This window comes from Prinia subflava, chromosome 10 (assembly GCF_021018805.1).
Source record: "Prinia subflava isolate CZ2003 ecotype Zambia chromosome 10, Cam_Psub_1.2, whole genome shotgun sequence".
Lineage (NCBI taxonomy): Eukaryota > Metazoa > Chordata > Aves > Passeriformes > Cisticolidae > Prinia > Prinia subflava.
The window spans coordinates 20,573,080-20,597,928 of NC_086256.1; the positions used below are offsets into that span (position 1 = coordinate 20,573,080).

At 38.9% G+C, this 24,849-nt stretch overlaps 1 protein-coding gene across 3 annotated transcripts in view; it reads left to right on the forward strand.

The window, feature by feature from the left end:
- The window catches only part of NTNG1 (netrin G1), a 150,106-nt gene extending 127,371 nt beyond the window's left edge, over positions 1-22,735 (forward strand). For all 3 annotated transcript variants that reach the window (XM_063407644.1, XM_063407645.1, XM_063407643.1), the window contains one exon: positions 22,376-22,735. In XM_063407644.1, coding sequence (XP_063263714.1) covers positions 22,376-22,599 — 224 coding nt within the window. In that variant the 3' untranslated portion in view covers positions 22,600-22,735. The remainder of the gene's footprint in view (positions 1-22,375) is intronic.
- Positions 22,736-24,849: the final 2,114 nt, after the last annotated feature.

Genomic DNA, 24,849 nt, shown 5'->3' on the forward strand with positions numbered 1-24,849 from the left:
GTTGCAGTGACCTGAACTACAAGAAAAAAAACCCAAAACCAGAAATCAGTATGGTTCTTTGCATAGAATTCGAACAAAGAAAACTCAATACTATGTCCATACAGTGGGTTTAAAAAAGATAATAAGTAGCTGAGATACTGAACAAGTCTGGAGGACTGTTAAGCAAATTTTACAGTAATATATATACACCAGTTTGTCAAAGCAATTACTTATTAATTTCAATATCTCCTATCTTTTCAGGTTTGGACAGTAAAAGACAAATCATGTTCTTTTAATGAGGAGTTTTTTGAGCCCAGCATATAATTAGCTTTATTTTAGCTGAATCAAGAGTATTTGTAAAAGCTTTGGACAGTTTCTGGAAATGCAAGCTAGTGCCTTTATATTTGCTGACAAAACTAATTGAGTTTCCCTCACTATGTTGTAATTTTCTGAACAAATCTCAGTCTGATTGTGTAACTGTCAGACATTCTCCAAGTTTGAACAAATTATCTGATCAATTTCAGAAGAAAAACAACTAGATGCGGTTTTCAGTTTTATGGAGCAGGCATCAAATTGTCATGTTTTGCCAACCACACACAGATTTAAATCTCATTTCAAGTCTTATCATGGAGGAACAGAATTCCAATTAATGTAATTTTGTACTGTGTCAGTTTTAGCTTTGTTATTTTTCCATTGAATTCTAAACAAATGACCGGGCAAGCAAGCAGACCCCAATATACAAGAAAAATAAGAACTCATTCTGTTGCCTTGGCAAAGCTCAAAAAGATTGTCTGGACACGTAGCATGTGGGTTTGATCTGCTTTTCCCTAAGCCTGTGCCGTACAGGAACACAGATGTGCAAAGATGGATACACACACTCAATCAACAGACCAACATGTGCCTGTTTGTTTTTTGTTATACATAGGCTATTGGCATTATTAAGAAATTCTATTCTTATGGAGCTTTGTTGCTAAAAACCATTGACCTAGGGCAAACAGAAGTTTGACCTACAAATAAACAATTTAAATCTATACCATAGCTAGTTTAATTACATGTATGATTCTATAAGTAAATGGATTGTCATCGTTTTATATATTAGTAAACCTATTAGGGAAAAAACAACACAAAAGCCGAGTTGTGTTTTTCTAAGGCCTGCAATATATCATTTGATAAATTACAGTTTGGAGTCTACTTTGTACCACACAAAGTAGAAGTCACAGAAGCTATTATCCTCAGAACTATTTATTTAGGTACCTCACCCTTGGTGATTTAATCTAAACCCTCTGAGGATCCAGGCAGAGCGTTCCTTGCTTGGCGTCTCTGCGCACACCGAGGTCAGATGCAATTTTAGACTTTGCCTCCCAGATAAAAAGCCCTGTGATAGCAGCTGTTATCTTCTTGCATTCAGGGTGTGTGCTGCAGAGACGTGGCGGTCAGCGGGGTCTGGTTGGTACAGGAGGGTTTGCTGCCCTCAGAAGAAGAGGCACAATAGCTGTGGCTGCGGCTGCCGAGCCCTCCCCAGAGCCCTGCGGCCGCCGGCGCTGGGAGCGTGCTGGGCACAGCGGGGCCTCCCTGCCACATCCCACAATGGATTCTCACCAGCAACATCAAAGCACAGGGAAGGAGCTCAGAACAGAACTGTTTGGTCCTGAAACCCTTTTAGAACTGGAATATGAGAAATTACATAGCATAGTATATATTTGATTTTTCTATTTTGTAGAAACTGAACGATTTCCTTTAAAAATGAATGTTAAAACAGAACTAAAAGCTCCAAGCCTGGCAAAAAATTTAACCTTCAACTACAGTTGATTTGGGCCAGTTTTGAACTGAACATAGTGGGTTTCGATAAAAGGAACCTGTAATAAAAGGCAAAAACATTTAAACACAGCCAAAATACTAAGTAGGAGCATTCACTTGATTTTCTACAAGTAGTGCTCACAGTCTTGCATCTTCCGTATTTCTTGGCCATGACATTTCAGGTGACTAAAATCCATTGCATACATCCAGCAGCATTTTAAAGTAACATCTTTTAATTTCACTCACAGGAGCGTTGATTCCAAAACCAGCTGCATATTTATCCAATCAGGCAAAGAAAAAGTGACTCTTTTGCCAATATCAGTTTGGCAGCACAGCTCGAATTTTCATTAGGCATGTTCCTCACGGGGGAAAAGGTGAGGGAAGGTTCAATGACTAATATTATTCTCGATCTCCTTTCTTACACAGACCAAGTAAACACGTTGAACCCACAGCACCACAAAGGCCTAGAGTGAGTGAGAGTTACCAATGGTAGCTGGCACCCCATAGCAAATCAGTGTTTTAAATCATTTTGGTTCCATGGTGCTAATCGTAAACAATTAGCAAATGAGATTTCAGCCAGATGCCTTATATCGAATCTGAGCAATCTATCTCACTTTACCCTTTTTGTTCATTTAAATAGAAGCAGGGAAAGGATTGCACTCTTACCTATGATGCTCAAACTGGACTCAGTGCTTGTATCAGTCTTCCAGACTAACCTTGTATTACTCTGTAGCCTGTCAGATAATTCATATTCCATCACGGTGTCCATTTCACTTACTATATGACTGTTTAAATACGAGCTTTTTTGGGGTGGATTTTATCACGTGTTACAGATGTTAGAAGCTGGGGCATTTGATCAAAATCATCATGCAGATTGAGTTGCCAAAGAAAATCAAACTTGAAATTGTAAACTTGGAACTTATATTAACATTTGCTTTTGGAAGATTGGGTTTACTGTTCAGGAAGAAAAGAGGAAAAGACATATACTATCTAATTTTTAAAAATCTTTTTTCAAAAAAATCCACCCTGCACTTCTTTCTAGACAGATTGAATACATTTGCAATTGTCTCCCCACTAAAGGTTAGTGATCTTTTACACATTTGTACACAGATGTATTCAATACTTACACATTGAACTCGTGCCTGGGGACAAAACAAAAAAAGAATAGAAATGCAGAATGAAGGTGCCCTGCTTTCCAGTTCACCATTGCAACTGCCTGTGTGGGGAGCCATAGAAGATCCACCTATCTATCTTTGTATCTTTTTACCAACAGGAGTTTCAATGCTGTTAGCTGGTCAGGATACAGTGGGACACCCCTCTGCACAGGTGCTGCATGTACTTTCAGTTCTGGTGTGCTTTGGTGCCAAGGTTGTACAGTGCCACACCTGGAGCTGAAGGGAAGTAAAACACAAAAAGAATTTATTGAAAAGGATAAAGTACTGCTGGGGCTGAGCATTGCGGTCCTCAGAAAACAGTCATCTACCCCCTGGTCTCTATACACAAAATACTGCTTTCAAAATACCTGTTTTACATGATTGTTAAGCAGACTAAAGCAATTGTGTGTGTGTACAGGGGTTTGGATGTAAGAGGAACACACTCTCCTTCAAATGGCTCCAAATTTAAATCCAGAATAATTCACCTTACATTAATCCAGAATCCAGCTGCTGCACCTCACAGCAAAGTTTACAGATGGTTTACAGATGTAAGAAAAGCAAGGCAAGAATACAAACAAAATTATGGCATTATCAGACCTGATCCTCAGAGGATGCAAAGCACTCGTTCTGCTTGCCTCAGGGGAAGCACGCTGGTGACTTACAGGTGTAATGCCATCCTGATATCCTTTTAAAACCAGGGTCTTTTAAACTTGAGAAAGAACAATGCAAATGTGCTTATTAATGCATTCCTTCCAAAATACACAACCCACAGAAGAATCATACAGATACTGGGATACATAAAAAGTTGTTGACCAAAGTAGGAATATCATGGAATGTTATTACTTTTTAATGAGATGCTAGATTTGAAGGAGAAAAGGAAGGTTGATCCCTCTGTGGGGAGAAGATATTTCAGTCAGAGTAAACATGTCAGAACACAAACACTGTATATTAACAGAAATTATTAAGTGAGGCACCTCTCCTCTATGAAGAGCACAGAGGAGATGAAAACATAAGATGCTCTCTCAGAGTTATACAGATGTGCATAATTCCTGTAGCATGTCTAGGCTGGAGACCACACCTTAATCTTCTTTTAGCACTGCTGCCTACAAAGTGTGTGGGGTATTGTGGAAATGGAGGAACCTGCAGAAGCACTAGACTAGAGGGGCACTGGGGAAAGCTCAAGGACGTTGTCTTGGTGTCTCTGTGATGGAAGGCCCCTGTGAACAGGATGGGGTTGTGAATTAGGTAATGTCTGTGTGTGGGGAAGCCAAAGAAAATAACAGGTAAATAAAATCAAGCAGACAGTGAGGCTGAAAAGGTGAGAAACTAGTTAGCATAGTTACCATGTTATTGAGAGGCACCAGGCTCCTGACAGACTGCAGATCTTCAGGAGATTTACTCTGATAACCTGGTGATCAGGAATTGCTTTCTCCAAAGCAAAAAGAAATGGTTCAGTAGCAACATTTATACACATGACCTTTAACAGAACAATTTTTCCCCAACAAGGTGAGGGATTGGACTGGAGCAAAGAGGTTGTTTTCCTCTTGATCTTGCCCAAGTGTCAGCTTCAAAGCTGCTATTTCATGGCTGTCCAAACTGCTCTAATTGCAAGTGCTGCAATCCCTCTTCTCCCAGTTCCCCACTATTTAGTCCCACACCCCTAGCAATCTCTCAGGCACTTGTTTGACCTTTCACTGAATGATTTCAGATCTAACTCAGCAAGACACCAACCAAAAAAGAATAGTTTTCTGCTATGTTAGTTCTGTGATATGAATCATCCACTGGTTGAACAAGCAGGAGCACCCTGGGAGAGCATAACCCGCTCAGCTGGGGAGGGATGGAAGCCTGGTCATGCTGGGCTGGGCTGCAGCCGTGCCATGTCTGGGGCAGAAGTGTTCTCCTCTCCCCATCACTACATCACTCTGTGCTCTAGGAGCTTGCCACCTGACAAAGCCACATAATTCAGATGGGTGAGCAGGTGGATAATTAGGGAAACGTCTTTAAAATGTTACCCTTAAAAAACAAACAAACAACAACAAAAAAAACCCCACCAGCATTCTGTACTCTCCTAAAATATAGTTTTAAAAATCCACTAACCTAATAGAAAATCCACTAACCTAATAGAAAAACCAACAACTCTCTAATATTCCCTTATACTGAAGCAGAATCATAACTTTTCAAACAGAACTAGGATTCTGCATGCAGAGCCAAATTGGCGAGTGGTGATGGATGTGAGCAGAGTGTATTTCCAAAACAGTGTATTTTTAGTGCTATATCAAGGGGGAAGTCTGAACAGCTAAATACCAGGAAAATCATGAAAACTTAAGCAAGTAACATTATTTGTTTTCTTCAGTCAGATGATTTTAAAATGCTTAATATTTGATAGCACAATGATAAATATTTTAATAGAGTATATTGCAGTCAGTTAGGAATAGATCAAAAAGATACAAAGTAAGCTCCACTAGATAAACTTTTATTAGGTACATGAAATAGAACATAAAGCTTGATAGCAATTACTATTTAATCTATTCACATTTGGAAACGTATTGAAGGGGAAACTTATAACTCAGTTGTTATGAATTATTAAATGTTCATTTGAACAGTGATGAGCAGGACTTCTTTTTCCTCTGAAAAATCTGTCACGCTTTCCTTTTAAGCCTGCTCAGTGACCATAACTTCTGTGTAATTTGCCTGCTCACTGCCTTTTTATGAGGACAGAATAAAGAGATCAATAGCAGCACAGACACACCCAGATGGGACATTTTTATGACGGGGCCCTAAAAGGACCATTTAGGAGTAAGTAAAGTAATCTCCATCCTACTTAACTGCAGATAAAAATTACTGACCTGAGGCAAATAAAGATTGCCAAGGTTTCCTATCTTGGCACTGTTGGCACTGCTGACACCAGCACGTGCTGATTACCAAAGCCGCAGTAGCTGTTGTTTTAATTTCCTTCACACACGTGCAAACACAGCAGTATGGAAACCAAAGTTTCCTTCAGAAGGAGCTGATGGGTTATAACTTGCAAGGTGCTGACAGCCTCCACTAACAGAAGTTAAGCTCCCCCAATGGTATTAAAAGAAAAAAAAAAAAAAAAAAGCCTTTTAATTACACATAAATGTAATTTAATTACACATGAATAAATGGATGCCATGGAAGTAGGTATAGTATGATTTTTTCCACTTGTAAACTTAAAATTTAAAAGAATAGCTTGCACTTTTGATGGATTTCAGAGTTACTTTAGGTACAGAGCACATGTGATTTTAAGGTTTGTTTCTGCTCTGAATTTAAACATGCTGAATGGATGTAATCCTAAAGTAATCAGCTTTTCTAATGTCGGAAGCTGAGTATTGGAGGATCGAACAGCTAATGGATTCAAGACTTTTCTTACATACTACTATTATTTGACATACTTGTTCAAAATATTTTGGATGTCTTGATTAAATGACAGTGTTTCTTATGAGTAATCTGTAGAAGTGAGGTTAAAAAATTTCAGGTTTTAAGGAAATTTTGTCAAACTAAGGGAGTTATTCTTTAGTATCAATAAATTGAATACTTCAGCAAAGAATTTCTGAATATAATCAAGGCCTCTCAAGATCTGAGCTCTTAACTAAAACACTTAACAGAAGTCCCTTTTCACATTTCCCTCTTCCCATTCACCCTATTTTCTGACCATTTTATCAGGCTCATTTTAGAGCTGGTCCTCAAAACCTTTTACTCCTGTGAGTCCTGTGTTTGTCTTCATGCTTGCATGCTTGTAGACCACGGAACACCTCACAGTAGAAACTAAAGCAGTTCTGAGTTGGGCCAGCCCTCTGTGTGACAGTGCAGGCTTGATGAGCTTCAGACAGCAGAGGCGTCCAGCTGCTGGAAGATGCAGCTTACAGATTTTCTGAGCCAAAGAATTCATCAGTATCTTCATATTTCATTGGTCTCAGTGAATCTTTCATCCATTAATTTGCCTAATAACTTCTTGAGACATTCATACTTTTGTTATCCAAATGTTCTGGGCGCAAGTTCACAACAACAACAATAATAATTATATATGAATGAATAAATCATTTCCAATTCACCTTTTCCACAACATCTGTGATTTTACAGATGTATATTTTATTTTCCTTCAATCCGTCTTCTCTTTCTTACATTGAAGAAACATAATCTCTTTAATATCTCCTTTTATATGGCCTGCTTATAGCTGTGACAGCTTTTCATTCTACCTTTTATGGTACTACTACATAAATACATATATATCTTTTCAATATCAGGACTTCATGCAGTGTTCAAGAGATGGGCACATCGTGAAGCTATATAGTGACATTGTGGTGTTTCCACTGCACTCTTTTTCCTGTCTTGAAAAATTCAATAATCTATTTGCCTTTCTGACTGATAAAGAGCATTAAGTCAACATTTTCAATAAAATATCCTGAACTACTCTTAAGGTGCCTTTTCTAAATGGTAAAGCCAAGTATCTGTAGGGATACATTACTCGTGAACACTTAATTTCTGTCACCCACACCTTAGAAATTCTTTTGAAGGTCTTTATAGCCACAATAGCTTTGTAGTCTAAGCAAATTTATTACACCATGCTCCACTCACTTTTCTTGCAGAATTCTACATGTGTAAGTCCTCATAAGACTGATTAGTAGTTCCTGGCATCTATTCTTAGCCTGTTTCTTATTATTCAAGCTATGATTATTCCATAAAGAAAAAAAATTTTAAAAAAATATTCTTACTGAGGAATCTTGGAAAATACTTTTTTAGAGCAAGATACATTGTCAACCTGATCTTTTGCATCCATAAGCTTACCCCATTCCTTAAAAAAATCTTTTACTATGTTTGTGCATTATTATTTCTCTCTTTCATACTCATCATGTTCACTCATCTAACTGCTAATTCTGTTCCTCATCACAATTTCCATTAACTTGCCTGCTGCAGAAGTTCTACTTGCCAGTTCCTCTCCATGTCCTTGAAAATCCCTATAAAGTCACATCAGTCCTTTCTTGTAGTTAATTAAGTCCATCCTGACAGTTAGAAAAATTAAATTTTCTAGAAAAATCACATGTAGCAGCGAAAATTTTGTTTCTGCCTTTTTTTAAAAAATTCTCAGACCAAAAATATTTGCTTCTGGTGATCTGATGCAACAGACTACTTCCATTTTTAAATAATGGTTTGTATAAACTTTCAGACACACCTCCAGAATATGCCCCCATCATCATAGGCAGCAGTCTGGTAACCTCCAAAGCTCTTCCATAGTTAATAATGTCTTGCAAAGCATTTATTTGCCCTACAGCCTTTCTAGAAGGTCTGGCTTTCCTATGTTTAGAAAAAAAATTAATGGCTAATTTTTATGACTTTACTAAATTGCATAATAATTTCTGGCCTACCTTGGCACTTTAACCTGTTCCTACAGCTCATTTGTGAGAACGTTGTACTCTTTCCTTTTTTCCTTCATTTCATCATGCATCATTTTTCTTTACCCTCTGTAAAAGTATTTTCTTAAAAAGTTTTTTAATCTGCTGCTAATGATGTAATTTTTATAAAAATCCTTTTAAATAGTTGCCTTTTTTTTTCCCCTTTGGATACTCACTTTACTCTGCATCTCAAATACAACCAGCTCACCAAACCACCTGCAGACATTCTGCCTTTAGCCTTTCCTTGCATTTCTCTCTAATAAAGTGTCTGCATGATCATCCTCTCCCAGATCCCTACACCTGAGACATGGACCAGCCTTTCCAGCTGTTTCAAATCCCTCTTCAGGTTAAGCATGCAAGGAAAGATTTTGACAGGGAACACGGTTATGATAAAATCAGGAACAAAAGCTTGATCTCATAAATGTCAGTCTGGCTTTTTGTCAGATCTTTGACTACTACCTTTTATAGCAGAAACTCACTGTGAAGGTGAATAGAGCTTTACAGGATCCCATCAGTATAAATTTAGAGGGGACTCATAGCCCATACAAAAGTACCATGATGTGCAGTAAAACATTAACAGTATTGCTCTTTTGATTTCTCCTAAGTCTGCACAATTTTGAGATATGGTTTTGTTGATTATGGTCTGTTCTTCTCTCATGTTGGACTACAGGCAGTGGTAAAATCATTAAAAAATACTTTTGGTAGAAGCCAAGCTCCATATAATTACCTTGGCTTCTAAAGAGAATAATTAAATTGTTAATAAAATTGTTGCCTGTACTCATCAGGTGAGAAGTAACAGTGCTGGAAGTTTAAAGATGTTACAGAGGAGGGAGAAGAGTTTGATCACAATTCAGTTGTTGATAATTAACTTCTATAGAAGACTACTTACTTATGCCTGAAATCAACTTGAAATATTAAAGGTACTGTATTCATTAACATCACTGATGACACTAGGCAGCTGAGGTTCATGATGATTAAAGTATTATACTCAAAATTATGTTGTATTTTTATAACTACATCTTGGACAGTACTTCTTTATATGTTTGCTTGGTTTTTTTTTTTTTCTTTTTTCTTGCCAATGACTTTTCTGTCTGTTTGTTCAGATGGACATGGAAAGCAGTGTAGTAATAACTGCACTGATGCCACTGGCTGAATCTGGAGCCAATATTTTGACTTGCACTTGTCTGTAGATCAATTTACCCACTTTATTTCTTTTCTAGAGACTGAATGGAAACTGAGTTTTCCAAATCCTTCACCTTTTTAGACATTTATATGTATTTTCCAGATTTACAAATCTCTCTGTAGATAACCCAAAACATTGCTCCAGCTCATGGAGCCAGTATTCAACACTAGTCCCTGTTCTTACTCTATTTCCTGCCTAAATTTGAAACCTTTTCCAATAGACCCAAGGATCTATTCTTGCCCTTCAAAACTTCTAGGTTATAAGGAGTTCAGCCACAGTTTCTTTGGAGGAGGAATTCTCCCTTTAATAGGTGTTTAAGTGAGCCGTAAGAAGCAGCCCCTAGCAGCTACAGATGAGGGGCACACAGGGGCTAAAATGAAGAGCTCCCAGGTTTGTTCCCCACATGCACTACCCATTCCCCAAATACTCTGACAAGTGCAGGAGGAACAAACTCCAGTGTCCTCAGCACAGAAATAGCAGCCCATGGCAGACAGTTCAGCAGGGTGTTCTGTTAATGAGACCCTGCACCACTGAGCTCTGAATGGTACACAGACTTTAAATGGGAATTCAACTTCCTTTTTAAGCCAAAGGATCCCTGAAATAGGACTCTTACTTTGAAGAATTTAGAATTTCATTTCCAAGGAGTATATAGAGAGTTTCATCACATGTAGCTGTTCCTTTAAAGAGCTGAAGCTGCATTTTGATCATGAGGTAATAAGCAGTGACTAGCATCCAAGGAGGACAAGTTACTCTCACAAAATTCAAAAACCTAACCTACTTCCTACTGATTTCAGGAACAGGAGAATCCCACAATGAGATTTAAACTGGGGCTGTTAGTGCAAGGAAATTCATATTGAGGGCAAGCATAGCTTCCTTAAATCAGTTGACATTATGCAGCAGAGCACAGCTCTCTGCAAGGAGGCTTCTGCTCTCAGAAAGAGCATCCTATTCCACATATCTTAGAGACAGATTACAACAGCTCACTGCAACATAAACATCTCAAAAATTGAGCTGGATGCTTTGAAATGCTTCCAATTACATTCACACACGTGTCCTTTGATACACAACTGGGGAGAAATATGAAAGGTGGCATGTACACTGCATAACTTCTGCAAAGGTATGAAAATTTGGGTCAAGATTTACACCCCTTGTCAAAATAAAGCCATATACTGCAATAATTCTTCTGCAATGACCTGAGAGCTTTGCTAGTTCATGCTAAAGCATTACTGGTTTTAAACAAAGTGCAATGACGCTTAGAGAAGTGTACTCCAGTTATATCTTTTATTCAGTGGGAACATGACAGCTTAGTGATGATGCTGCAGCCCACGCTGCGCTGCACCATTAGAAGGACCCCGAGTGTTTTGCAAATACAAAACACTGAGCCAGCTGAGATGTGTTGAGCACCTCCCTCACCTACTCCCACCCACCCTGGCTTTAGCCCAAACCCCTCTGTTCCAGTTCCAGCTACTTCCCTTTAGCACTCCTCCTGCTGTTTTAGCTAAACAGCTACTCATTCTGCAGCTTTCTGGCAGTCTTCAGAACACCAGCATCCCACTCAGATCTGCCATGTTACCACTTCAGAAATGCTGTCTCACAGCAGAAACCCTTTGCCTTTCACACTCCTCTCATGCCCTCACTTCACTCTGGGGCTGTGAAACCTGAGCAGGCACTGTGCTGTGCTTGCCAGCCCTGCTTGCCTTGGGGCTCCATGGAGCAGGGGGAGGCTCCCCTGCTCTTCACCCCCAGTGTTTGTCCCTCACAAGGCTCCAGGCCTACAAAAATCCATCCTACCTGGAACGACAGCCTTTCCTTGCCCTCCAGCAGCACATGCAGCCAGCAGCACAGGCGGGCTGCAAATCCCCTCCTGCCACAGAAGTGGATGTCAAGGAATGCAGAGTTCTCAAAGAGCTGGGATCTGATCAGTCAGATTTCCATTGCCATCTCCTGCAAGAGAAGGACAAATGTGATAGGAGTTGTGGGAGTTCATATTAGGTAATCTAGAGGGTTCTCTGGGGCAGATGGCAGCACTGGACCCAATGAGATAAACTTGCCAGGAAATACAGATTAATTGCCAACTCAGTTCTGTTGTGCAGAAAATTGTCTCCTTTTTCACTGAGAGTTCTAAAATAAATGCAGTCAGACATTACGTTTTAAAAGTACATTCTAAAAGCACAGTTTCATAAAAATTGAGCATTTCTTGTGTGACCTTCCTTTTCCAAACCAGAGGTTTGTGACATTGCTGTACACACAGCCTCTGAGGAGCAAGAGAAAATGACCAAGGTCTTGGTTTCTCAGTCTTAAGTGCAAGTGGAAGACTTTTAAACACAACTACTTCTCTCCACCATTAAATTTAAAGCTATTGATAGAATATATCTTTAGAAATATCTAACACACTATCTGGAGTAATTTATTTGATCACAATTAATGGAGATATCCCTGGTATTTTTCAACTCTAGTATGACTTGACAAACTAAAAATTGGAGAAAATAATTTTAAAGAAAATAGGGAAAGTACTTTGATGTGAAATTGCATTTGGCAGTTACCTGTTCCTGAAGGATCCCAGGTTATTTCAGTCTTTTTTAATAATTAAATTTTAACACATTTGTGCATCACAAATGATAGATAGAAATATAAGCACGTTGATCAGCATGTCAAAAGTAATGCCAAAACCATATAAAGCTCACAGGGAAACAGCTCTTACTCATGAGAATATTTTAACTCTGGTCTTTTTAATATCCTGAATTATCTTAACACTTTGTCATAGTAAGCAATATCAACATCCATGGTTAGAGATATTATCTTTAGTTATGTTGATAGAAAGAACTTCTCAGACATTATCCTGAACAAACCATACTGTGTACTCTCTAAGACAGGTCTATGTTTATTCAGATCTTCTTCTACATTGTAGCAAAACTTTATAAAGTTGATTAAACAAGATTAATATAATTCTGCTACTGCTGCAACAACTTACTAGTGGTAGCCTGCATTATCAACATTGTGAAAAATCTGTAGGTTGCCTGTGTGCCTGCTTCAGCTCTATTGGTTGGTAATAATGAACATCTTTCAGACATTTTTTGTTGAATTGTGTGACAAGTCAGGTTTTTAAATGTTTTCAGGTAAAAAAACCACTGGCTAAGAATATGACATTGGTTACACCTGGGTAAAACACTGCAGAAAAACTGGTGAGCCTGAAGAAGGAAGGAAGTGGTTGGAAGAGAGCATCTGTTATCTGGGGTTTCCCATCTAATGGTTGCTCTGTCATGAAGATAAATGCACAGTGATAATCCAAAACAAGCCTGTGTGTAGCAATAAATATCGTTTATGAAAACTAGCATGAAGCAACTAATAGCTTTAATTATTTGATACATTAATTTATTAGTTCTTATTTTTGCAGAATGCCACATGCCAGCTGTTTGAATCCTCTTATTGGTATTCTGATGAAGAGTGGGAAAGCAAAGCATTGCACCAATTCAAATCCCTCTCACAAGAGAGGGTGTTATCATCGGGTATATCTCGGACAGGAATTAGGATATAAGAATCTGCCTGTTGAATTCATTTTTTAATTTTACTGTAATGCAAAAATAGACAATAACAGGTCATATTTTTATAGGTCAGGTGAAGCAGAGTGGATTTAAAAATTTGCAAATCTTTACTGTGTTGCGTATGTATGAATATGAAGCAGCTGAAGTTCTAGTAGGTGAGATTAGGAGATAACGATACACAACATTGGTATTTGAGATTGTCAGTATTTAATAATCTTATGCAATCACATACGACAATTGGACGAGATTGCATAGTCCTTTTTTACACTTCATAGTTTAGAAACCTTTTAAAGCTGACTGTCAGCAAACTCCCCTGGAAACAGTAATCAACTCTGCTATTGCATTTATCTAATCAGCAATGCAATGTAGTAAATAGAGCAGGAATCCACAGAACCTGCATCATCCCCTCCTTTTGTTTGCACAGGCAACTCGTTGGACTTTTCTCGGCATCAACTTCCCCATTGTTCACTAGCAATAAGAAGTTTTACTCTGAATAGCTTTGACATCTATAGGGAAGTGTTTTTATCCCCATTCTGAAGCTGGCTCAGCAAAAGCACTCTGCAGCATTTCATCCACACTCAATAAATCAATGTAGATTCAGAAAGATCTCCTGATTGCCAGCATTGTTACTTGAACAAAAAACCCCATCCCTCACTTCATACATGTTGTAGGAATTATGCAAATGGTTTACCTTTGCCTTTGCATTGTAACCAATGTTCCCATAAATTCTGAATGTTCATCTGAGAGATTCTACACCATTAACTTTGCATACTGATGTTTTGGTCTCCTGCAGGAGAACATTGTCCTGATATCTTAAACCTTTCTTTTGACAATGCACACCAAAGGAATACATAATGACATGTAAATACAAACTTGGCTTTACCTTTCCTTGTGGTCACTGTAAAAGGGCTGATAAGTTACACTTCCATTTAGTTACATACTCATCCCACTTTAATACCTTTGATATTTACTACAGTGCAATTGAAGATTGTTGGTGTTCCCCTTAGAAATGGTGGTTTATGTACTTTAGAAGTTGGCAATATTTCCAGTAGGTTTTTTACCAGTGCAATTGGCTTTCAGCCGAGGTAGTGACAAGAAACTTTGCAACTTACAAATTATTTGAGATCACAAATAACTTTATAATAACAGTGATTATTAATAGAAGCCATCAAGAATCCATTCTGTCACTCTCTTTTACCTCTTCCCTAAAAAAATTTATGAAAATACTTATTAGAATAATTCTAATCCTAAAAATCATCAACTGAATCACATTTCAGTTGTGATTATCTTGTTTAGTTTTGCTGCCAAATAAAGTAACAAGTGTTTGGGACTATTTCATGGATTTTGAAAGTCTACAGTGTACAGTTCAGTGGGAAGAATAGCCAAAAGAGAAACTATCTTCTCTGTAAACAAAGACAAATTCTTTGCGTTCTTTTGTGTCCATAACGTTATCCCAAATCAAACACCTTAGCAGCCAAGGATGCAGGACCATTCAACCTTTTATATAATTCATAATCATGTATTTGAATTGCTGACCTTTGCATGATCCTGCTTTGGTTTGCTTTCCAGACTTTCTCCTGTGGTTTCGTGCTCTGCAAGAGCAATACTTGCTGCAGGTCTGTTTCACGGTTCTTGGGAATCCCAAGAAAATGCTGCTGCACACGAAGCAGAAAATGGGACTGTGCAGGCAAGGTGACCCTGGCAGCCCTTTGACACAGATGTCCCAGGAGCAGGAGCAGCCGGGCGTTCCGCAGAGTGCCATCGGGCCAGCAGCAGGACACGAGAGGGGAGGGACAGCAGGACACGAGAGGGGAGGGACAGCAGGACACGAGAGGGGAGGGACAGCAGGACAGAGTTTCCCAGCACAGTCCCCAGGCCAGGGGAGCAGAGCAGCTCAGTGGCAGCCCCGGGGCCAGGCACAGGCGATGCCTCAGATGGAGAGGCTGCAGGAGGCAGAGCTACCAGCACATCAGGGCCCAGGAGCCCTGCCAGGCTGCCAGCACTGTCCCCAGCCAAACCTCCCAAAGCTCCTGCACACCCCTGCCAGCTCCCTGTATGTCTGAAATGCCTTCTGGCACAGCTGAGGCAGTAGCTGCTCGTAGTCAGGGAACCAAATCCCAGCCCCCAGTCACTCACAGGGCCTCTTGATGGCTTCATCTTTTGCATCTGAGCACTTTTTGTGCTTAACCAGTTTTTATTGATAGTGGTTACATCTAAACCCTGACCTTGCTGTTGGCAATAGAAAAAACCCAACAACTCTGTAGTTATAACTGCTTCTTTTCCTAGTTAAGGAAAGAGAAGACAGATCATGTAAGAATGTTCATTTTTCTCCAGGCAGAGAGAAATAATGGCACTGCAGCTTACAGCTTTGTAAGTGGAATATGAATGATAGGGGCATGTAGTCCCTTTTGAGCAACTAAAGCTGATATGTAGTTTATTGCTCTCCTGAGATTACCCTAAAGTATGATCAGGGTCATACCAATTCAGTGGTGCTCCTTCATAAGCAAAGCAATAAAAAGAACAGGGAAATATTTCTTCCCCCCACTTTGGGAATCGTCCTCTTTTGTAGAAGTATAAAATTGGAACCACCAAAATCAGAAAACTGAAAGGTTAAATCATTCATTTCCTGAAACCAGAGAAGACTGAAAGGTATTAGTTCAACTATAATTCTTAGATAACTACATCTGGATTTGTTTTCATCCATTTTAATACACAATCTTGTATAGTTTCTACCAAAGCTACTATGGCTATCATGTAAGAGTATCGATTCCAAAATTCAGTTCTCCCTCATGTCCTTTTAACAGGTTAGATGTATTTCTTCTCATTATTTTTTATTAATTACTTCCTAAGATTTTAGATTAAGAATAGAGATGAAAAATGAGAAAGCACAGACACAACCTGTGAAAAACAGTAGCTTTCTACCTCTGCTAGCCTCATACCTTGGTTAAAAAAACCCCACATATTCTGTACAGGATTTTGTACTTTCAGTGGTGAGACATAATCAGCTAAGCTTCCCCATGTGGAAGCTTGGATAAATTGCTGCCTGTTTGCAGGAGAGAGGAATCACCATCCATTCTCTGGCTGTGTGCTGGGCAGAACTCTGAGTGATAGCTACATCACCTTGTGGAAACTCTGAAGACTTTGCTTGCAATTTGATTAGAACCGGTTTGGCTTTTTGCAGGTTGTGCAGACAGAACAGAAATTACATGAAATTACAAGAAATTACAACAATCTAAAAATTCTACTGGAAATTTTCAGTGAATGCAGTATCTCCATTACTCCCCTATTCATTTACTCTCTGATAACTTAATAAAACAGCTCTGATAAAAAAGCAAGTGTCATTTCAACTGTGCTTCTAACAGGCATTTCTAAGACAAGTCAAGATGGAGATGTCTGCCTTTAGAAACTTCTCTCACTTGGTCAATGTTTATTTCCTTGTATTGCTGACAATATAGTTAATCACAACATTGTTTCAACTTTGCACCAGAAATCTTTGTATTAATGTTTGTCATTTTGTGACCATAATTTTGACACAGTGAGATATGCTTTAGGCTTGTAGTTGTCTGCAGTGATTTATTTTGTCTTAACTTAAGAATGTGCTTCGGTAGATAAGTGCAAACCAGTTTCATTTTCATGCTATCAAAGCATCTGCCTTGTCTTGATTTGGCAGTATCCTAAGATAGTTTTACTACTACAGCAAATGTTGAATTAGTGTCACTTCCAAACAAAGGAATTATTATGAATATCTCATTTATAAGAGCAGTAGCTGTTTTTCATATCAGGTATGTTTGTGGATTCAAAGCACTGAAGAAGTCTGATCAACACTGACAAATATTCATGGTAGCAAAAAATTTTAAAGCCATTTGGCAATAGTGTATATGGTAACAATAAATTAAATTCTAAAAAATTAGAATGAAACAAGTAAAATGAGTACTTCTAATTGGCAGACAGGCAGGGGAAGAAATCTCAGTGACAAAGCCTTCAATCACTAATAACTCACTGGTTATTCAAAGGGGTACAATACTTAAGCTATTAAAACTTGAAGTTTTGTCATGTGCTGTGCTGTAACCTTCAGGAGAAGCCTGACTATTTCTGTTTTTCCCATGCCCTTATATCCTCTTACCTGACACCCATGAGTCAGTGGAGTTCCACATAGAGATCTTCAACACACAGCAAGTATATATTGTATTTTTAGGATTTTTTTCCAAATGATGAAGATATTCATTGCTGACTCTGGCAATTTGAAATATTTTGATGTGGTCACTTATGTTCAACTGGAATATGCAACTGGATACAACTGGAAAGAATTTCACACCTTTGCATTCAAATGAGACTAAGTCTTTTGCATTCCCTAATTCCATTTCTGCCTATTTGACAAATTGTGGGGAAAATATTGCTAATACTGTCACAACTGCAGAGGCTTTCTTGGTATATATATATGTGTAGATGCCACATTCTTATTAGGCATACACACAAGCTTCACTCAGTGCAATTTCTTTTATATTCTGAGATTGTTTTCACCATTTATTGATTAAATGATCACAAGTTTTAGAGAATAATGCATGCTAGTTACAGGCTCCTCATAGTTTTCACAGGAACTAATTCTGCATTTGACAAGAAATCACTTGTGCTTGGCCTGGATTTACTGAACCTATTTATGCAGCGAGATGAAACCTCCCAGTTTTTTCATGGTGTTTCAATGTGCTGCTCAGTGTCTACATGCAGACAGCCACTGCAAATGTTGGAGCTACCTACAAAACATCATTACTGAAATCATGGCTTTCACTGTGCTGAGTTTTTACTCATTTATGCACAGACAGAATATTCTGGTAGCATGTGTGCTGAAATCTTCCTCTTTCCTGAGTTCAAGTAATATTCTTTACTAAATAAGAAGTAACAATGAAACAAATTCATTAGAGAAAAAAACAGCCAAGAATAATTTCTTCAGCCATGAGACCTGTGGGCTATCAAAATTATGAACAATGGATGGAATCCAAGGCCAAAAATTCAGGGGTGCCAGTCACAAAAACCACTGACAAATAGTATGGAAAAGTCACTGCAGCAGAAGTTGGGGCAAAGCATCAGTGCTTCAGAAAAGGCAAATATGTTGTGTAATATATTCAGAGCTGTCAACCCACCAACCTGTCCAGGGACTGTGACACTCGTGACCTGGGAGACAAAAAGCAGGAAAGTGAAAGGGTGGTTTTAAAAAGAGAGAGAGGGAGAGAGAAGGCTGTAACAAATGATGCCACAGAAGGTGCACACTGAAGAAAAAGAGATAGAACCAAACGTAGAAAACATTGTTTGAAATTTAGGTCTTCAGAATTCAAGAAAGGAAGCAAGGACCTCTAATAAAAAAAAATTCTTTCTGCAACTTTATTGCTGATGATCTTTATGTTGTTCCCACAAAGACAATTTCATCATAAATCCAGAATTTGATGCAGAAAGAGAACGTCGTCTATCCCAGCTCAAAAACTGTGTCAATACCCCATCTGAATAAGATGCCACTGTAGGCAAGCTGTACAGAAATTAAGGTAGCATAAAGAAAGGTACAAATTTCATTTCTCCCTTTATGTACAGCCTTTGGGAAAGACAGGAGTGTAGAAGAAACTGGATTTAAGTTCAGTAGCATCTTGGTTTTCTGTCTGGGCAGACTTAAAGCTCTGGGCATGTGCTGTGCAGCTGCCCAGACACAGCAACCACAAGGTCCTTAAGCCAAGATCACAGGGCTGTGCCTGAGGTGCCCCTCCAGACTGGAGAGAGCAATGCCTGCATTTCTGCTTCTCTGTCTCTGGTGCTGCTTCAGAAATAAAATCAGCCAGAGCTGTCCAATTCTTTTCTTTCAAGAAGCTGCAAAGATATTGAAGTTGAGTTTTGGAGAGACTCAGGAATTTTCATGTATTATTCAGATTTGAACATTTAAGAGGAAAGTAGTCATTTGTCAAACAGCTGTGTTACTCATAATTCTTCATTTAATACCTTATACAAATTCTATGAAACACTAGGACATCTATGACAGGCTAAGACTACCCCTTGAGCCAGCTCAAAGATGCGTATTTTTCCCTTGCTTTCCTTTTTTATTCCATTCCCAAATTTATTAACATTGCAACTAAAGATCAAGAATAGTTTGTGATATATGGCAAGGCATGTTATGCCATCTTTTCTGTCTCCTTTGTGAAATGTTTTAAGGATCCTCTAATTGGACCACAGTTGGATTGCAAATTGATGAATTATGAGAATAACTTTAAAACAATTTCCTTCAGTTTACTTTAAATATTTCACTTCATGCAGTAGCACAGATCTGGAGACTGTGCTCAGAAATATCCCTCTAAAAGGCCTGCAAAGCTCTCCAAAACAAATGAGATACCTGTTTTGGCTTTTAAGTGACCAGTTTGATGTCCTGGCTTCTAATAAAGGAAGATCTGCCAGCAAACTCACAGCTAGTTCAGGTCTTAACCGTCTTCAATTTGATGAATTCAGAATTAGGTGCTTTACTTGTGTCACTTCTCCATGTTTCAGTCTTTGGTCAGAACTTGGTACCTGATGCCATTCCAATATATTAGTCAATATTAAAGTTTTGGAAGTAAACCTGACCATATTTTCAAAAAGGTGAAAACGGTATTAGAGTTGGTCAGAATAAAATTAAAACAAAATTGGCAAAAAGTAATGACATTTCATAACATTTCCAGAATTTTGTTTCATTTAACTTCCAGCTCACAATTGCTATCTACACAATACATATATGTGCATACATGTCTGTGTGCAAGAGAGAGAGACACAAGCACAACATTAGGAAAGCTGTGGCAATACAAGATCAACAATTCCAGAATTTTCATATATAGGGTATTTTGCTAAGAAAAACAGAATCTATCTGCTTTCCTGGGGGCAAACATTTAAAAGCATTATAAGAATAAAGATGAAGCTTTTGATCCATCCCTTCTTTAAGCATATTTCAAAAACTTTAAGCACATGTGAAAGATTTCTAACTCAACATCTCTAACATTGTATCTGTAATTTTGTAGATGGCAGTGTTTAGAGGCATTTGGTAGCAGTCTGCATGAGTGCATCAGGCAGAACAGCCAGCATGGAGCAAAACATCTCTCCAGCCCCATCCCCAGCCACCCATAACTACAGACCAGGTCTGGGCTAGGGGCCTCTTCAAATAGCAGGCTACAGGCTGCAAAAGAAATTTGAAAATAGGAGAGATATCTGTTTCATAATACGTTTTTAAAAATGTGGTTTACTTAATACTTGAGAAAATTTGGATTAATTATTCCAGGCAAAATGTGAAGTGAAATATCACCTCTGCTGTTTAAGAAGTGGTACTTGATGAACTGTTGACTCCCACTGAGTTTGTCAAGGCAAACAAGGGTCTGTATTGATGGGGCAGATATTTCACAATTTGCACTGCCTGAACTGTAGGAAGCATCCCAGCAATGAGAAGTCCAGAACGTGCAGATCCAGTAGCTGTATCATCAGATAAAGTACCTTAATTTTGCATATTGAGCTGACTAAATATATACAATCTGAATAATAAAGTCAACTTCAAAGGTACATAGCCTCAGTTATAAGAGATGTAATGCAAATATTGATTTTTAAAATGCAGTTAATTTTTTCTGCCTGCTACCATGGTATTTTCTGGGTTGTTAATCTCATCACATTTATTTGGTGGTGACCTACTGTTTCTTACACATTTTTTTCTAATGTACGTGTAGAACATTAAAATTCAGACATAGAATCAACAAAAAGTGGTGTTGTACCTTACTATTAAATTTTTCCATTGCAATTCAGAAACTGGACAACAATATTAAATCCATAGCTCTTAGTAAAAACCCTTGATTCCCAAAGGAATCACTTAAAAAGTAATGATTTACTGGTCCCTCTTAATTGCATCTACAAGTTTCCAACATATTACATTATTGGACCCACTTGGATGCAGAACATCAGAAAGTTGGAGACCTTCTAGGGTGAGAAAATAGATTTTCTGCAAGCAAGCCAGAACAGAAAAGATTACCAGTGAGGTTAGAGGTGCACAAAATTGTACAGATTTATGTAGAACTATACCACTTAAGAATCTGGACTATTTCACTTGTAGTTCTCTTGATGTTTGGACTGCTTTTAAAAAAAAAGGTAAATTAACATTTGCAAAACTGTACTTCTTTGTAGCAATAAACAGTAATGTTCAGGATAAAATTAGCAATACTTTATCTATTCTGAATTATTTAGGGTATTTTTAGGCTAAGGTATACATAAACATCATATGATGACTGATTCTGCTTCTTAACCAAATAATCTTTTCCCTAATTCTCTAAGTTAAAAATGTTACTATTACCTCCTACCTAGATCATAGGTACAAGTCCTTTACTGAAATTGCCTCTCTGTGGAAGGCAGAGCTGTAACCCAACACATCATACTAGTGATACCATCTGAAATGAACACAGATTGACACATTTGATTAGTGCATTGCTCGTACCTCTGCATTTTCACCCATGTAATATTTGAATTGATATTAAGCAATACAAAGTAAAGCTGTCAGCTTCTCTAATACTATAATATTATGCAGGTCTAAAAGTTTTGCCTGCATTATTTTCTCTTAACTCCCTTGTCAAATCTCATTCCTGAAGTTACTATCAGGCTGCAATGTCTAAGATAGCTTTAAAATGCCATGTACCAAAGTAGCAAATCTAATTAGGATGAAATACTTGATCTATAACGGAAATAACATTATCTTTTATTTCCAGATGTCTGTACCATATAATCCCCATCCAACAGCATGCTGAATTTCCTGCCTGTGCTTGCCTTTTTTGCATAATTTCTTCAGATCATTAATACATTGCAGTTCTTGATTATAAAACCTTGTCCTCTCATGCAGATCTTTTTACTTCAGCAAAGCCATGTTGCATTTTTAACCACTGTTCATGCTTTCCAAAGCTCTAGATACATTGCCCCTTTCAAATAACACACAGCACCCACAGTTCCAGTTCAGCACTAACTATAACGATGCAGACATTAGCACAAGCCATGTATTAATATTCTTATTATTTCATTATTAAATACTCCTTCATATAAAATTAATCAATACCATAGTCGGTGGTGTTAAGTGAATTGGATGGTATTCCGAGAATACAGCCTTAAGGGGAAAAAAAAAACAACCCACTAGTATTTGAAAAAGCACAGCCCCTTTTCATTTGTCTCTGGAAGAGGAGGGAGGTGGAGCTTCAGTTCTGGTCTTAGTGCGTTTCTAAATCACCTGTGGCCGAACTTTACATTTATTCTCTGTTCTGTCCGCCCTTCCCCGCTGTCTTGCAGCCAACGTGTGCGACAATGAGCTCCTGCACTGCCAGAACGGCGGCACCTGCATCAACAACGTGCGCTGCCAGTGCCCGCCGGCCTTCACGGGCATCCTGTGCGAGAAGCTGCGCTGCGAGCGGGAGCCGGGCGGCTGCGGCCGCGCCGCGGGGCCCGCCCCGCCGCTGCCCGCGGCGCCGCTGCTGCTGCTGCCCGCCCTGCTGGCCTCCGCGGGGCTCTGCTGAGGCCTCGCACCGGACTGCGCTCGGCAGCGGGCCGCGGGGAACGGGGCACGACCCGGGCGCCCGCCACCGCAAGCCCAGCAAGAGTAGAGACACCCGCGTCCACAGCGGGAGGGCCGAACTGAGCCAAGCCATAGCCCTCAGTACGGATGGAGGCCGCTCGCCGCGGAGCCGGGGCGGCAGCCGCCGTTCTGCCGATGGAGCGGCGCTGCTGCAGGACTGAGCCGGCTCTGAGAGCCCCCGGGACGGGAAGGGAACTCCCTCCACATTCGCTGCCCCTCTCTGGTGCGCTGCTGTAGCTCCGCCGGTGCGTGGACTGACCGAGCCAAGGCATTCTTTGCTGTCAGTGCATTGTGGGTTAAGGAAATCTGTAAAAGCTGCCATATTGGCCTGCTTCAGTCCCCAAATCCTCTCCGACCTGTGCTTTAGTGAACGTTGCTCTGTAACCCTTGTTGGTTGAAAGATTTCTTTGTCTGATGTTAGTGATGCACATGTGTAACAGCCCCTCAATAAAACTCGAGCCAGTCATATCCTTGTATACCTTAGCGGCACCGCATCGGTAAGATGCTGTGTTCACCTACTGTACAAGAGTGGCTATAGGACAAAAAGTGTATTTATCCTTTTGTATTCAAATGAAGTTATTTTTCTTGAAATAATGTACAATGTAGATTTTTTGTATTATTGCCTATTTGTGTTACCAGACGATTTATTAATGTATTTAATTCTAATCAGGTAAGAGAAAACTATTACTTTTTATTTCGTCCTTTTCTTTTTTCCTTTCATTTAATTGTGCAGAGATTTCTCTGTATGGGCAACGTGCTGGCATCAAAGAATATCGGTTTACATATATAACAAGTGTAATAAGATTCCACCAAAGGACATTATAAATGTTTTCTTGTTGCTTTAACACTGGAAGATTTCAAAGAATAAAAATTCCTGCATAAACAGTTCCAGGATGATGTATCGCTATTTCTTAAGGTCTATTTACAAAACAAACAGAGTTTATGGTTTTACCATCCAGTGTCTGGAAGAAGCCCAGATTCAAAAGTGGAGATTACATCATAACAGTCTAACCTGGCTTTAATTTTACTGCTCTCACTTCGCAAACTTAAAATGTTACGGGCGTCATTTGCTTGAGGAAGATTTCATCAAATCCAACCTTGAAAAAGGTATGAAAAGTTGAATAGTTCTCATCTTTGTTCTCTCAATTAATCACACACATTATTCCAAAACTAAATTACTAGGTATCATAGAAGCTGGTCTTTAATTCATACCTTTTTTGTGGATTCTGGCAATAAGCAGATAGAGCTACAGCTTACATTATTATTCCAAGAGCTTCATTAAAAAGATATGTTTATATATGTACTAGTTGCTTAAGAAACTGCAAAAACAGCAGCAATCACCAAAAAAAGCACCAAGATTTAACTTTTAATAAAGTCAGATTTAATATTTAGAAGGACTGTCAAAATATACAGCAGCGAGTAGATAAAAAGTGCTGCTCCAGCAAATAAAGTTTGTTTCAAGTATCGCCCAAGGTGTAATAAATTCTTGTTACTGCCTTTTATTAGGCCAATTACTGAGTGTGACAGAAAAGAATAGCAAGACTAGAGAGGCAAGCCAAAACCACAGCAGTGTTTCAAAGTCCTGGGTAAAAAAAATAAAAATCTAAAGGTAGCAGGACCGTGTGAATTCATTTCCTGGCAATTTTCATCATAATGGTTATAAATATTTTACCAACATAATAGCCTAGTGTGGAAAACAATTAATCAGCAAAAGAAAAATTCCTGAAAGAAATATATTCTACCTGCCTGCCTCTTTCAAGTGGTGAACAGCAGAATTTAGGGCACTGCTTTCTTGGAGAACCTCTTTTCGCTGAGGAAGCAAGTTCTGCAGGACAGTACCCAGGCTCCAGAAGTGGGTAAGGAAACCAGGTCTTCATTTCTAAAAAGAAACAGGCTTCTAAAAGAATACTAGGAAGATGCTGATGACATCAAGCTGCTGCCTCTTCAGGCTGCTGCCCTGACCCTCCATCATGTAGAAAGTTTGCTGTTCACACTTGCACTCGTTTGTGGGCTAAATAAGATGAGGCACAGAGAAATGAAGCGCTTTGCTGGTTGCCAGCCATGGCCTAGGTGAGATTGCAGGTATATTTTAGAAGTATGGTCATGAAATATACAGAAGATACCCTGAGCAGACTCCATGAGGAATAAAAATGCAAATGCAGGTGACATACAGAGCTGGAGACTACCTATA